Source organism: Strix uralensis, chromosome 1, assembly GCF_047716275.1.
Source record: "Strix uralensis isolate ZFMK-TIS-50842 chromosome 1, bStrUra1, whole genome shotgun sequence".
Lineage (NCBI taxonomy): Eukaryota > Metazoa > Chordata > Aves > Strigiformes > Strigidae > Strix > Strix uralensis.
Window position 1 is genome coordinate 108,702,355 of NC_133972.1, and position 16,579 is coordinate 108,718,933.

At 37.7% G+C, this 16,579-nt stretch overlaps 1 protein-coding gene across 6 annotated transcripts in view; it reads right to left on the minus strand.

Annotated features, from left to right (window-relative positions):
• The window catches only part of CARMIL1 (capping protein regulator and myosin 1 linker 1), a 196,000-nt gene that overhangs the window by 58,944 nt on the left and 120,477 nt on the right, over positions 1 to 16,579 (minus strand). For all 6 annotated transcript variants that reach the window (XM_074876828.1, XM_074876838.1, XM_074876808.1 and 3 more), the window contains exons 18-23: positions 14,964 to 15,045; positions 13,518 to 13,617; positions 13,376 to 13,430; positions 7,651 to 7,823; positions 5,276 to 5,344; positions 780 to 873 (exon numbers count right to left, since the gene is read on the minus strand). In XM_074876828.1, coding sequence (XP_074732929.1) covers positions 780 to 873; positions 5,276 to 5,344; positions 7,651 to 7,823; positions 13,376 to 13,430; positions 13,518 to 13,617; positions 14,964 to 15,045 — 573 coding nt within the window. The remainder of the gene's footprint in view (positions 1 to 779; positions 874 to 5,275; positions 5,345 to 7,650; positions 7,824 to 13,375; positions 13,431 to 13,517; positions 13,618 to 14,963; positions 15,046 to 16,579) is intronic.

Consider the following 16,579-nt stretch of genomic DNA (forward strand, 5'->3'; position numbering starts at 1 on the left):
TTACTAATAAGGATCACAGACATTTGCTTTTTAATCACAGTTATCTGTAAGAACTATTTATAAGGTTCTTATGACCTCACCCTGGCTGAAGGAAAACTACTCATTAAAGAGATGTGAACTGTATGCCTTCTGATGGAGCAGGAGGCTCACTTGGAGCTCGCAAGATTTACTATATTAAAACTCAGCTGGGAGTTTTATATGTCAGGCAAGTGGAACAGCTACAGATACTGTCAACACCTCTCCATCCAAAAGAACATGTTGGTGCAGTTGTTTATTTAGGGCAACACAGTGTGTGAATTTTATATGCACAATATAAAACACAGGCAGTAAATGTTTTTATCCTCCTCCAAATTAAAGAGCATCCTTGGTCTTATACAGTGCCGACTGCACTTTTTATGCCAAAATAAAAAATGCGTACCGATAATTCTACACACATGGAAATATCTGCAAGCACATATGTAACAAACATGCCAGTTTTTAACCCTCCCTTTCATAGTCAGGCACACAGCAATGCAAGGTCTATCTTGCACTTATTCAATTATGACTTTTTCATACTACACCATTGCATTCCATCAGCCTTCACGTCAACCATTCTTTGGAATGAAAAGCCTTACATGCTCTTGCAGCACTTGATTACCACATATGTGTTCATGCAAATCAAACAATCAATGGATCTAGCCTGGAATTCTTACTCAGGAAAGCATGAAATCACAGCCACTTAAAATTATTCCTTTATTTTTAGTGGTTTTATTTCTGTATGTTGGTGGTATATGCAATACCTTTTGCAGTGCCTCTTCTGTTTTTTCAGGGTTTGTTTTGAGTGCCTGGGAAGCATCATTCATTGGAATAGGCATGAATCTCAGAGTATAATTCCTAAAGAAAAATGGAAGAAAATATTTTTTAATAGTAAAAGTTAACCTAATTATGGTATCTCTTTAAGAAGAATAAACTAGAAGGGAGAAATAAGATGCATCTAGCTTGTTCGTGGAAGGTACTAAGAATGTATTTTTCACATTTGTAAGTGGACTAACTGGAGGCATGTGTGCTCCTTTTTGCTGCTAATTCTTCTTTGCCACTAGATAGAGGTGGAGATTTTAAAAAGCAAAAAAAGTAGCCAAGTGGCCACTGTCCAGTGGCTGTCAATTAAGGGCCTAGCTGTCCTCTGTACCTTTGTGCACAAGGTTAGATTACTTTTTCCTATATCAAAACAGAACAGGGAAGGGTCAGTGCCTGCTGGCAATTCTATCAGATCTAAGTCTAAACGGAAATATTCAGTAACAAACAGATAGCAACAAAGAGACTGAGTTTTGAAAATTTACTATTTAATAACTTCTTGTGTTTACAAGAATTTGAAGATGCTTTCTGAATTTTTAATAAAAGCTGACAAAATAAGCGTAGCATCTGCACATTGCTTTATGCAAACAATTGCATTTTACTTATTTCTGTAGCTTTGTCCATCTGCTGCGATATGAGAATAAAGATAGGGTTTTGGTCTTGAGTCAAAATTGTATTTAAACTCAGAGAACAGAAATTGGCTAGCATGACACAGTTAAACCTAAAACGTTACATGTATGTCCACACACCTTCAGATTTGAATAAATGGAAACAAAAAGAGCAGGACATTCTTAAAACCTGGAAAGGAAATTATTCCTCCTATTTTCAATTAGCCTTAATTTCCTGCAAACATATCTTCCTCCTCCTTCAGCTGTCTATAAACGTCCCACTAACCGTCTGTTCCTATTCTATCCAGGGATACATAACGATGGTTGGAACCCTCTATTTTTAAGTACTTTAAAGTCAACAATTTCAACTGAGTCAACTCCGTTGACTTCAATGGACCCGTTCCTCACTAAATGTCCTAACTCCAACAGCAGACACCTTAACTACTGTGAAGCTCCAAGGTTCTTTCACTTCCTCTCCCACCAGTTGCTTAGCCACATGAAACACCACTCCTTGAAGGACAGCGGTCTTTTGAACTGCCAAACACACTGACTCCTCATTGATACTACCCAAGGTTTTACCTTAAATGACATGGAAGACTTCTATGTTTATTTCCCAATGTAAACAAGGCAATGCATAGCTGTCAGTGGCAGACAGTTATTCACACAGAGTCAGCAAGGTCCCTGTCCTTCCGCAGCGTCCAACTGCCTACGGCACCACAGCCAGAAAATTAACCTTTCTAGTTGTCCTTCCAAAGAACTGCACAAACTGTGCAGACCCTGTTACGTGTCCTCACGTAATACTAAACAGCAAATGACTGGCTGTCTACCAGCATGAGGAAAACGTTTAAATGTCAAAGATACCAAGCTCAAAGACAGAGATAATAATTAGAGAACTTGCTGACTGCCTGACTACTACCTGGCAGGTGGGGTATTTATTTAGTTAAATAGAAACAAAGCTAGACTTCCAAGAATCTCTGCAGCTGTTTGACATTTATACATCCTATTCATTGAAATCTATAATAGTCAGCTCTCATGCTAGTAATTATATGCTAAATTCAATTTAGTCAAAGGGTTTGTGCACCCTCCCTCACACACACACACAGAGGAAGTGGGGGGAAGTGAAAAGCAAGAAGATTTCATGGACACAGTCACAGAGGCAGAACTCTAGAAGACCACTACCCTAAGGAAGGCTCTGTACTTGGTTTCCTTCCAGAACAACATTGTATTGGAATGCTACTTTATTTTTGTCTAAGAATTAACCAGCTCTTAAGGGAAATAAACCCAAGAATTTAAAGCTCGCTTTTCAACTTTGATCATCAGAGCAATATTTATCTTCACACTTCATTTTTCTCTGTTTCCTTTGAAGTCTAAAACATTCCTCTGTTGTTCTTTTTATTAACACTCCACTTGTCTCTTGTAATGGAGTACATTACCAACTCAACAATGCAGTAATTTCATAACACATTAATACTCTCACCAAAATACCTATATTTAAAGGATGTTAAATTTCAGAGAAGTTTAAGCTCAGAGACTGGAAAAGATGTCTCAAAAACCTCCTGTCTCTCCCTCTACATACAGCATGTGTGACAACAATCCTACATTTTATCACGTGTTATTTCCCTTGTAGTAACTTCTGCTCCATTTGTGACACTCTGCTGCAGAGTGATGGTTTTACTGCCTATTTTTTTAAAAAGAGGAATAAGATAATCTGTTTTGCCAGCTTGGACATGTGGATCTCATGTCACTGCTAAGGGAAGAATGAATAGCCCTCTAACAAATCCCAGCATTTCCCATCAGATTTTAGAACTTGAGCTACTTCTTCAGTCCATGCAGAAAAAAATATCTTTTAGAAATGAATATGGGGCAATACTGTACAGTTCTCTGACAGAGTGGGCTCTAGGCTGCAAAGGACACAAGCACATGCTTATTTTCATATTAAAATTACAGAGATACAAGTCCCTGTCTAATGGCCAGGCTGAACAGGATGCCCACTGTTCTCAAATGCCCTCCCTGAGCTGACACCTGTACTGGACTCTACAGAAGATCCTCTCAGCCTCTCACATCAGCTGGCTGGGACACCCTTGGGGCAACTCTGCCAACAGTTATGGTCCCAGAATTTCCTTGCAGGAACAACATTTTCACACAACTATGAACTGATGAAGAAAAGCCAGGAGGAGGGGAAAAAACAATCTTCAGATTACTTCAGCCTGTTTTAAATCCCTCTCAATTCTCCTCAGCCTCCTCCTCATAGTACGAAAGCATAGCTTTCTTATATTTTGTGGTTTAGTATATTACTATTTTTCTTAAGAACAAAATCAAAACAACACACACAACACATATACCCCCAAGCATCTTCAGTATATTTCATTCCATTTTGAGCTACAATTCTTTCCTACAGAATGTTGATGGTTTCATGTATTTTTAGGAAACATATGGTGGAGGATGTACTCAATATGTCTTTGAGATTGTGGATTGTTTAAAGGCTAATTGTTTTCAGCCAGTATTAACAGTCCCTCTCCTGTGAGTTTAAACCTTTGTTGCTTGTGGCTTAGTTTGTGATATTATCAATGGTTTTAACAATTTTAAAATGTTAGAGGGGACATAAAATGACCCCAGCTTACAAGCTAAATAAATGAGATGTCACTTCAACAAAGTGCAGTGTCACACAATTATCTGTAGCATTTCTTTTTTTTTTTTCTGCGTAGGTGATTTAGTTTTGCCCTAGGATCTCCCCTTGTTTTCTATTTTCTTATCCAAGCACTTCAGAACAGAAAAGTAAAGTTGATACTAACCAGAAAATAAGTGTATTTTTTTACCAGACTTTCTTATAAATGTACATGCTATTGTTCTCGAAGAGAAATGCCTGCAAGCTGACAAATAACCTTTGCAAATTATTATTCACTACTACCAATGGAATCACTTCAAGATGATTTGCTTAATTATACATCATTTATGTAATTTCCTCCATCAGTGCAACTGCATTCATTTTGAAATCAAGTATATAAACTACAACAGTTTCATAAAACAAGTAACTTTATAAGCTCTAGCCTCGTGACCCCTCCAAGGGTTAAGATGCTCCCCTAAGTAGTTATACAGTTTTGCAAGCCATCTTGTCTAGAAACTAGCAATTGTACGTTACCTTCACCTTCTGAAGAGAGCCTTTGTTCCTGTCTGAGGGATTTAATGATGTGAAACAACTGCAACTGCTGCTTAATTTAAATCTGTAATTTTTCTCTCTTAAGAAAAGTAATAATAACATATAAAGAAATGTGATGGAGATGGAGAGAGATGAAAGTCATTTAGCATCTATCACTGGTAATGGTTGCAACTGTGAGTAAGCTCAGAGAAGCAAAATGACCCAGACCACAGCAATTATGATGAACAACTGCAGTTCCTGAGATCATCACTATTAGTTTCAACTTGCCGGGGGAAAGAAAAAAAAAAGTCATACTACAAAGGCATGCTTCAGTAATTTTCTGTTATTATATACAGCTTCATTCACTGACTAGAATAGAATTTCTGCACGCTATCAACACAAGAGAATGAAGAAAAGGGAAAATATTCTCAAATTCAGAATATTAATGCTAACAGCAGAACTCAATGGCCTTAAAGCTGATAGGGTATGGATGAAAGAGCCATAAAGCCTTTTCCCATCCTTTTGAAGGATGTGAAGTCATAAATTTTCCTTTAGATTAAGCACTCTGATGCTTAAAATTGAGAGCACTCAGCATCTCCAGATCATACTGACTGTGGTGAGAACTGCAGCTGCTCAGATCATTCAAGATCTAAGTCTTTGGCCTCTTCATCAGTCATTCAGTTGTTTGAGAACTTACTTTTCCAGTGCCACAGCTATGTCCTGGAAGCCCTGTGCAGTGATGTTATTCTTGTCCCATATTACAGTTCTGAGAGGTGGCGGGAGAGAGGAAAGAAAAAAAAAGTTAAAGAACCACTGAATAAATCTGTATCAAAACTTTGCATATTGAAACAACACAGTGCTGTATGTTCAAAATCGTAAAAACCTGTCTTTAGTTATATGCTAAAACCTTGAAATGACAGAAGTTAGGGACAAAGATACTATAAAATTCAGTTTCCCTTTCTTTAAAGGGGATTCTGTACTATATTTTCCATCATTAACGTAAAAACGTAATTTGTCTAAAATACGGTTAATAGAAAGATTTGGAGATAAAATTCTAGCTTTTTCCAGGAATAACAGCAAAAATAAAGTTCAAATGTCTGCTTTGCAAGTCCACACTGAAAAACAAGAAAATTGCAGTAAGCGATCAATCTCTGTTCTACATAGGCTATATGGCTACTGTTACAGAAAAAGGTATTTAAAAAATTCATGCTGATTGGTGGTCAAAATTTGCAGGCTATTGTATATTCAATCCTTTACTAGCTCATCACACAGTTCCTATGATTCCACATGCAACATAGCTAGCTGTCAATATAAGCCATTAGGTTAGGTCCATAAATTGTAACTCTTTTGAATACACAATAGTGATAAGAGTGATCCAGCCTTCCCCCTCCTCCCCCAATTTAGACCACTCAAGCAGACTGCCTGGCAATTTGCGAACACATGTTCAAAGATCTCATTAGTAGTCAGAAGAGACAGTCAAGCAGATAAATCTTGCTCGTGCAAGAGCACTAGTTAGTTGTAGCTGTTCTTAAAAAAAGGCACAAAAACAAACAGAGGTTTCTGGTGTTCAAAAAAAAAAAAAAAAAAAAGATAGATGGCAGAGTTTCACAGGTATTGACATCCTTCTGCTGTTGCAGAATTATCCCTTTGCTTTTTAGATGGAAAGATGGAGGTAAAGAAGAGAGGAAGAGAGATTCTATACCCAGTCTGCAAAGATCAGCTACACTTAGGGTCAAATCTTGGATATTTTTGTCATTGGAAAGTGTGTTTGTATTTCTACCTGGATGTGATTTTATAACATTTTAAGCAGAGCCAGTTACCATTGCATTATTCAGTTTGTAATCACACCACAGACTGTGGTGACATTATGTCAACAGTGACATTCAGTGTACTTTGAAATATTTCAGTCTGCCATCCTGAAAGCCATCAAGGCTTTATTTCTTCAGATACTATGGTCATTTCAGGTTCATACATTCAATAAAGCTAAGCCACCTCTCCAGTGTTTTCCTGACATTTTCAATATTCAGTCTGGGCATAGCAACACAAAGACCAGGATCTCTGCTTCTGAACAAAATAGCCAGGACTGTTCTGGGGAATTTCTTATCCTCCAGGGAACAAATGCTTGGAGACTAAGCACAAAATGGTCTCTTCACACAGATAATATACCGAGGAAGGTTCATCTGCACAGTCTGACAAGAGAAGGAGTGAGGATTAGCTTTCCTGATGACGGTGACATATTTAGAGGTCTCCACCCAGATTCACACTGATTGAAGGTTTTGCTGTTTGTTAATCACATGCTGGATAGAAAAAAGTGATACTCTCAAGACATCAGTGCCAGACATGTGCTAAAAAGCAGTGAAGTTGTCGGATGGATGAAGTTGCAGAGAAGAGATGCCAAGGTCCATCAGCACTGTAGGCAGGGGAGAGGGGAAGGAGGGATGGTCCATGCTGTTACCCATTCTGAATTCCACATGCTCTTAGTTCTCCTGCAAACTGATACTCCAGAAAACAAAGAATAATTTACTTTAGTTTCCTACCCAAGTATCAGAATTTTCTCTGCTGGGAAGGCTTCCAGTGGAAAAGCGAGAGCAGAACAGAAGAGAGTGGCTGAGCACCAGAACAGGGTTCCAGAAGACACTGTGGAATCCCTGTACTTGGAGATCTTCAGAACCTGCCTGGACAAGGCCCTGAGCAACCTTCTATGGCTTTAAAGTTGTCCCTGCTTTGCGAAGGACATTGGATCAGATGACATTAAGAGGTCTATGACAAGGTAATTTTTTTTTTTTTTATGTGATTCTAGGAAATTTAGAGCTCTCTTGTTTCAACAAGAGGTCTTTCTGTTTAAATTTAGAAAATGCAATTTTCTCCAGTTTCAGTTATGGAAATATTTTTGCACAGACAATTTGCTTCTCTTGTTTGTTTAAGAAAAAAAGGATGAGAATCTTTCCAAATGGTGACACTATAAAGTGGCTGTACCTAGAAGGGTTCTGAAGACAAACAGCTTGAAAATAAGCCGACAACTTCAGTATTATTAAGCCATTCTATCTTTTACTGCAAACACATTTCCCCTACCTGAGCTTGGTGTTTATCTGTAGGGCTTTTGCCAACATCTTTGCTCCCATATCTCCCATGGCATTTCCACTGATATCCACTTTTGTAAGAGAAGTATTGCTGCCTAAGGCATTAATAATGATGGTGACCTCAGTCTTCAGCTTGGAATCTGCGAGGGACAATGACTGCAGAGGCTGTGGAGCATAGAAAAGGCACTGATAACAGTAACTGATAATGCACTCATTCCTCAATCAACCAAAAGAAGTTACAAGTTCCCCAGACTCTTGGAAACAGCAGTAAGCATCAAAGAGTTATTTCTGTGTTTGCTGCAGATCCTACAACACATGATAAGCTGGGAGTCAACAACTTACAGTGCAGGTGTCAAACATATACAGATTAAGTTGCAACACCCTGGAAAAAAAAAACCATTAAGTGACAGTGCCCCCAATTTCCTGTGTCCTATTAAGTACCAAATACAGCGGGAACCTGAAGAGGCAAGATAGCAACAACCAGCTTTGCAAGAAAACCTCTAGTGTCCAGTGGGTTTTGCTTAACCAGCATGCTTCCCTGTTAGTGAGAAATAAAAGTATCTAGCACTCCACTCCTCTCCCTCAGACTAAGAGCTTTATCCAAGGGCAAATTAGGATCTGAGATATTGTTAAAACAAAACCAATTCATTTTAACTGTTTTATGATTATTACTTCAACTTTAGGAGTGATTTTGTATCTGTTCCTTCAACTAAGGGCACAGGCATTTGGGAAGGAAGAGACAGAAAACTGTAGTAAGTCTGAAATTAACAACAGTAAGAAGAGTATCTACTAAAATGAGTAAGTCAGTGGATATTATTCACAGTGGTGTTCTGACACCTGTGATTGCAATATCTTTGTGTAACTTTTTTATATACTATGTTAAGTAGAAACTACTTTATTGGCCTCCAGCAAGTCACACTCTAAGCCTTAAGAAAACCTGTTTTAAAAATGCTTGTATTTCCTCCATTCTCAGTGTCCCAACACTCAATGGCAGGAGCTCAAGAACTACAGTCTATCTATCATCATGCCTTGCAGAGGTATTACAGCTGGTAAAATTGTAATTTTTCTTTGCTGAAGCACAAGAACTCCACAAAACATTTCCCTTGCTCAAGTGCGAGTTCATATAGAGGAGTGTATTGTCATTATACACCCACTAAGGCATGTATTGGAGGACAACTGTTAGGAGCCTAAAATCTTCAAATCGCCAGTATGGGAAAATCAACACCTTGTAAGGATGAACCATGGCACCTACATTAGATGCCTAAAGCTTACATTAATGTCAATAAACCAACTGAACTGTGTACATCTTCCAGGGACCAAGATGCTTGCATGGTACTTGCTTTACAATGGGACTCCGGCCTCCAGACACCACTGGAATACAGTGATAACAAAAAAGCTTGCAACAATAAGAAATGCACTTATAAATGAGGAAATGCATAAAAATTTGGAGGCACAGCAGGTTATAATTAAAAAGTCTAACAGTAACACAAGCCACATGCTGGTTTTATTTTAAATGGAAGTTATTAAATTACTATGTTAATGCCCTTAATCTGTCTATGTTTCCCCATTCTATTACATTATGTTCCCTAAAGAATATTAGCATCGCATTAGAATGGCACTTAGAGCTCTTGGCACAAGTTTGAGAAGATGTCCTGTGACAGAATCACAGAAAAGCAGCACCACGCAGCACTTGGACAGAAATCGCCAGTAAGCTTGTGAAAGTGACGTTTCTTCTGTTTCTCGTGTGTCGCTTTATAAAGGGTAATTCAAGTAACTTAGCTGAAAGTGCTCCCTCCCACGTATCAATTTTTCTCAACATCAGATACCCTCCCAAGAAAGGATTTCTCACCTTGTGCATTCCAATACTCAGACAAAACAGTATAAGATGATTGAAAATGCTTCTGCACTGTGTTCTGCGAGGACTGACACCTATACATCATTACTACCACATATGAAATATGCATGTAGCACAGTAAAGCAGCTGCTATATTAGCAGTGTCTTTGAAGTGGATGAACTGCCAGTTTTCTTGCACAGCTACCCTCATTGTTTACTCAATAAGCAAGAAGAAAAAACCTCTGGACTCACTTGGTGCCCTGAATGCAAAGTACAAACTACTGTAGGAATTAAAGGTACAGGCTGCTAAATACTCCTTAAATTATCTGACCATTATGTTAAAAAAAACCAAACAACAAAAAACCCACCAAAACCAAATCCCCCCCCAAAGAGGGGCAATACTCTACATAGCCTACAAACATTTGCTTCTTTTAACAACTTAATAGTTTTAGCTGGATATTGAGAAAACAGAAGTCTGACAAGCACTTCAGTGTCCACACTGCAGAAAACAGATACTTTGCCAAGGGAGTGAAGATGTCTTAACCCAATCTTATTAAGAAAGAGGAATTCTTCAAGTAAAGAACAGAATTAGAAATTGTATGATTGTGTTCATTAATTTTGTCATACTCCTGCTGGAAAATATTTAAGAATCAAATCAAATCAGATTTGTTCTCCTACAAACAAAAACGTTGAAAAAACCCTCAAAAGGCCAATTCTGCAATAAACACTGAACTAAGAACTAAAGATATTCAGCGCTGTAGTAGTTCTGCACCTATGCAGGACTGACTACCACTCTGAGTAATGGTACACAGTACCTGCAGTGTAACATCTATTTTTGCAAGAAGAAAAGAAATGGCACAGTAAGCATACAGCTTCAGACACATCCTGCAATACTAATAAGAATACATTATTATAGCCTGTACAGTACAGCATCTACCTGAAAACAGAAAAAGACAAAACAAAACCAAAACCCAAATCTAAATATTACATTCTTGTCTGTATTAAACACCTGGGAAATTTTGATGTTTAGGTTACTACTACTGCTTTTAAATTGTGTGGAATTACATTTGCATCTAGGTGCATTTTTACAGTCATAAACCCAAGCTATTGACTGTCTAAATAATTTTACTCATAACTCATATTAACACAGCAACGGATCTATTTAAAGTGTGCATAAATAAATGAAGAAGCATTTGGCAGATGACTATTTTAGATTAAAATCTCTTCCTTCAGCTTTCCATGCAGATAATGCACTGTCCCCAAACTGTACCAGCCTGCAGGCAATGCTCATGAAGCAGTATGTTTTGGGCATCATCATACCCTGGTCTCTCCAATTCCATCCTTACTTTTTAATGTCCTGTGGCAGTAAATGCTTAGTAATGGCAGAACAAGGACTACCCCATTTAGGATTCAAAACCAAACAAAATAAGTAGAAACTTAAAATAATTTTCTACGCATTGTACTATCTCAAGGTACAGTGAGGACCATCCTGCTGTCTGTAACACATGCTTTTCCCATGGGGACACAGAATCTACGTCCTCAACTCTTTAGCTGCTAGGAGATGCTTCAGATTGATTTTAGCATCTAATGAAACAGAAACAAACAAGATTCCTTCACTGAAAAAGATTAACAAGAGAAAAGAACATGGGGAGGGAAGAGATAGATTAACAACAGGATCACATGTTGTATCTCAAAGGTTAATGCAGGACATAATGGAGAAACATTTTAAGTACCCAAAAATAACTTTTTGGTGGATTATTTCGTTGTAACACTGAAAACAGGATGAAACTACAGAGCATGTTCTGTAGGTCAGCTCAGGAAGACATGGTGAGTAAGAATTACAGGAGCACATCTGACCACTGGATTGTGGCAAAGGCAGAAAGTGGAGTGATGGCTGACATAGCCTATGGGCTGAAAAGGGGCACATGAAGTTGAAGCTGATGATGCAAGGGAGGGAGAGCTGTGAGAACAATACATCCAAAATTTAGCAACTCCATTTTCTCTGTCCTGGAAGCTTCAAAAACAGAAGACAGAAAAGGTAAATAGAAGGTTCTAACACTTAATACAGACAGTAAGGTGAAAGTTGGAATTTTTAACCTTGTGAACAGATAATATGAATAGGATAGTCATACAAATAGAAAAAAAATAGCACAAGCATGTTTGAGAAGATGGTTGGGATACTGAAAGGACACATAGAGTGTGTTGAAGAGGTGTTTTAGGATATGGCCTGAGTGGGAAGAAATGGTCACCTGCAACAGAGCAAATGGATGAAGGAAATTGAGAAAAAAATATACTAAATGACATTTGCTTGTGATTAATCTGGTTTGACATAACAGTCTTTAGGACAGCTGTGAAAGATTAAGCATGAGATACAGGGCTGGACAGACACAAATACCCAAAGAGAAGAAGCAGGTGCTATCTGATGAAATGATACAACCAGTACCAACAGGAAAAGGAGAGAAGGGGAAGAAAGCCCTGCACCATTCCCTTTAGAGACAGAGTAGAAGGAGGTGGTCACATACCGCAAAATGGAAAGGCTAGTTTGGTACAAGAAGTGATACAGAGATCTACCAATACACTTTGCACCATGTTTCATCTGACTTGTGCAAACAAGGACTTACTGCTTTCATTACAGGTGCTAACTCAATTAGAATCAGCTCTGATATCTGTATGCAGCACTTCAGTGTGTCCCACTAACATCTCATGTTTTAAAGAACAAGTTGAAGAGGCAGGCAATCAAGAAAAAAACAGTACCACTAATCCCAGTTAATAGGACACAGACAGGAAAGAGGACTAGTTTAACAAATCACTTCAAATACAACTAAGCAGTAAGAAAAGATGAACATAGAATATGGGTCTAATGACCTTGTATGGAAGGAGACATTGGAAACCCTGGTAAAAACTGCTCCACTGAATTGCAGGGTACAGACACAGATGGGAGGAGAAAATAAGAAAGCAGCTAAGTGTGGAGACCATGAACTTGGAGGTGAGACAGTAATGACAACAGGAACAGCAGGTGTTTAGACAACTGAAGTCTACAGTCAGCTATTTCTGGAGAATGAGGAAAGCAGAGCTTGCTTGTTACTTGTATGGGGAATGAAGGAGAAAGAAAGGACTAAGGATAAATAAAGATTGACAAGCATGAGAGTAACAGAGCATCTTAAGATTCCCTTATAGCTAAAACTAGGATGTCAAGTAAGGCAAGAACACAAATCCAACCACAAAAGTCTTTCAGAATCAGGAGAGAAGGTGGAAATGAAGAAAGGGGGCAAGGAACCCAGCAAGGCACTCTGAAAGGGTTTTATGAAATTGTTCCTGTGATTAATGTACTAGGAGAAGTAAAGAACAGCATAGTGAACAGTTTATTTGCCTCTTTTGAAGAAGAAAGGAATTCTGGGAAATCACTGCAGTGACTTTGCATTTTGTCAAGGATAAAAAAAAAAAAGCTAATACCCAAAAAGAGCTATCAGAAAATAGTGCATTCTATTAACTAAAAAGAAAAATAAAAAATCTGTTATTGAAGGAGAGAATACTACACAGAGAATACTACCATTGTAATTTCCTATCAGGACACAAAAGTTTTGAAAACTTGTGCCCACAGGGCTGTATAATTTAGACCTAAAGCAACTAGGTTAAGCACATACAACTATTTAGAATTAATGTTTTTCAACAAGCACAGATCCTAAGACTATCCTAAGAAACATCTACCTACATGCTACACAAAATCAAAATTACTATTTGAAAAATAAAACCCCAAATATTGGATGTGTCTGCCCAGAAGCATGATCAAATCTTATGCAGCAAATTAACACAGTGAAGAAAATCAGAAATAGGCTGTGAGGGTACAAATACATATGATGATAGTAGGCAGAAAGATACTCACTGAATCCTCGTCTTGAATCATCTGAACTAAATTATCAAGTACTGGAGTGAGATTTCTGAGGGAAGAAAAGTTAGGAAGACGATGAAATCAGCAGCTTCTCCTCATCCATTCTCTTGTTATTTAAAAGAATGAAAAGCCTTACTTGGATTTCATGTTGTTAAAGTTTTTGCCTAACGCCAAGTGTCTTATCGATCGGTTTTTACTAAGCCAGACTACAAGGGTTGACAGGTCAGATTCTAGGCCTGTAAAGAATCAGATTAGATTAAGAATTAAAACACATTTTCAAAAAAGACCCAGACAGGGTCCAATTATTAATGCTATATTCATTCAAGTAACTATATCAGTGTACTAATTTCCAAGAGCTCTAGAAAAATTTCCACTCTTCTATTTTGAAATATTCTTCTCTTTTTTGTTTCTGTTTTTCTATGAGAATGTTTTCTAAAATGAGCCCTTTAAATCTCCATCCTAATCAGCCATTGAAGGCACCTTTCAAAAACACAGAAGAAAAATGTAGTCCCTTATCTGTAGTCCAACCACCTAAGGGTAGTTCCTAGCATTGTCAGGCAGTTTAAAGTTCCTTTGAGAATTCTGGGACCATGCTAATTGCTATTTAGTCTTAGTAGAGCTGTGTACCAACAAGGACTCAAAGCCTTCAAGTATAAAAAGGCTATAACATAACAGGCTATGAATAAAATAACCTGAAAAATAAGCCAATTTATTCTACTCCTGAGTAAGAAAAATAACTTGCTGTAGTATTGTATTCCCAAACTAGCGGTGTATTTGAAGAGTGCACTGGTTAGATTACAATAACTTATGATCCCCATCTGCAGGATAATTCAGATGTCAAGTATCTACTCTTATTTGTAACAATCAATCTGTTTACATAATTGGGCTGTCTCTGTAGCTCCCAAAGCTTTCCACTTGCCAATCCATCCCACTTTTCTTGGGCACTCAACTGTACTGTGAACATCTTTATGAAATACTTCCGCGTTTGGTTGTCAGAGGGGCAAACACAGCAGGTGAATTCTTCCATAACATACATCTACAATCTGAGTTTGCAAGATGAGAAGTCAGCTAGTCTTCCCAGCTAGGATGCAGAGCCTCCAAAGCAGGAGTAGTCAAGACTTTCCCAAAGACTCAAAAAGCCTTCTCTGACCTGAAGCTGGTTGACCATTTGCCCCAAATTTCCCTCTCTCGCTTCTTCAGTATTATGACCTCAGCTTCATTCTGTATCTGGTCTTTCCCTTTCTTCTTTCACCACACTTTCATTTCTCATTTAGCTTCTCATCCTCTTATATTTAAACCCACTTTCATCTAGACCTAATATGATGTTTGCTGCCATTCATTTATTCTGCTGTTTTACATTTATCTCAATCAACATAAACTTCTGAGGATACAGTTAGTCTATAAACATTTCTTATATACTTTATAGCAATAAGAGTTCTTGGTCTGAGAGATTTCCATAACCAATATGGCCAATAATCATAAAGCAAGAATGACCATCCTTGATTACACTGTGAGCTGAAAGAAAAAGCATTTCTCAGATTCTGGACTTGCATGACCCTCCATTCCTGTTCTGTGTACTTACCATTGTCTGAAATATCTAGGCTGGTGATATTGTGTATTTCTGCTATGCATCCTTCCAAGACTTGTGCACCTCCCGATCTTAACTAGAGACAAAACATGATCCATTTTTGCAAACTAGTTATGGTTTCAAGATCACACAGAAAACAGTGGTAGGAGCTTTGTGAATACAGCAGGCACTACCAGCGGCAAAAACAACAACAGCAGAAGTTACAGACATCAATATGACAGCCTATGCACACATTCCTACTATTCTCATCCTTCCCTCTCACTATTTGCATATAAATGAGGAAAGGGACTCTCTTTCCTTTCTCTTAAAATTACTGCTCAGCAGTTAAATCAGGGAAAGACTTAAATAGTGCAGACACAATGAACCCTTTAGCACTTGTGCCAGGCAGTGACTGCAGGACCTTGATGTAGGTCCTCTACATGAAAGGGCCAGGACATTTCCAACATCCAGTGAGAAAGAAAATAAACTTGGCCCAGACTATAAATGTGCAACACTGTCACCCTTGAATTCCACTGCAGTCAAGGCTTATAGTGAGCATCTTCTTTCAGCTCTTAGCACAATGCTAGGGTGCCCAGATCAAAGATCAGTAGCAAATTTAAAAAAAACCAACCCAGCCAAACAAAAAAAACAACCCACCAAAAAAACCCAAAACACAAAACCCCCCAATGAAATTATATTTACGTGTCACTGAAAGGAAAATATAAATAACACAATTGTAAAATGGCCACAAAAGACCGTAAACAAGAAAAATCAGTAATTTACCTTATTCTTAACTTAAAAATAAGCATAAAAGAGAAAAACAGCAATAATAACAAAAATGCCTAGCTGGAAAGTATCAATTATGATATTATTAATGTGACATATTAAATTAATATAAAATAATTGTCATGATTTAATGAAAAACAATGAAATGGACTAGGGGAAAACATCAACATTAAGAATCAAAGTTATTAAAACTTACACATTTACTGAGGCTACTGAATTAAGCAACTTTTTTTTTCCTCCAAAGAAGCAAAAGCATTTTCTTATTTCTTGCAGCTATGCAAACTATATAAAGTGCATTTATGAACTTCCCCCGAAAAAAACTTATACAAAAGAGGGGAAAAGTTCTACAAAAATTCTATTTTTGCACTTTCTGTTTTCACTTTCCTTGCTTCAAAAAAACCCGTAAGTCTCTTTTAAATGTGAAATAGATTTTTTACCTCCTGTGCATAAAAAATTAATAATATTTTACTTAGTCAACTTACTTGGCTAAATATCCTGAATCAACCTGCTGATATTTCTGTGAATAGTCTCTTTTATCAACGCTATAATTAAGGAACAAAAAATGCCTTCAGAAGTATTTTTCAATAAAGACTTGATTTGGCACTTTTTAGAAAGTTTGAGATATGTGATTGTTTAACAACCAGCTCAACAACGTGGCCTGAGCATTTAAAGAACAGTGGTGGTCAAAGACAACATCTAAATCATAAGTCACATCTGGAAGTGTTAAGAGATACAGAACGTAAGGTACCTTTCCTCTTCTGCATAAAACAAAGCCTACCTATCCCTTCACTCTATGGTCTCAAGAAGTGGCCAGATTAAAGTCTCTATTTGGGCCAGAAGTGGTG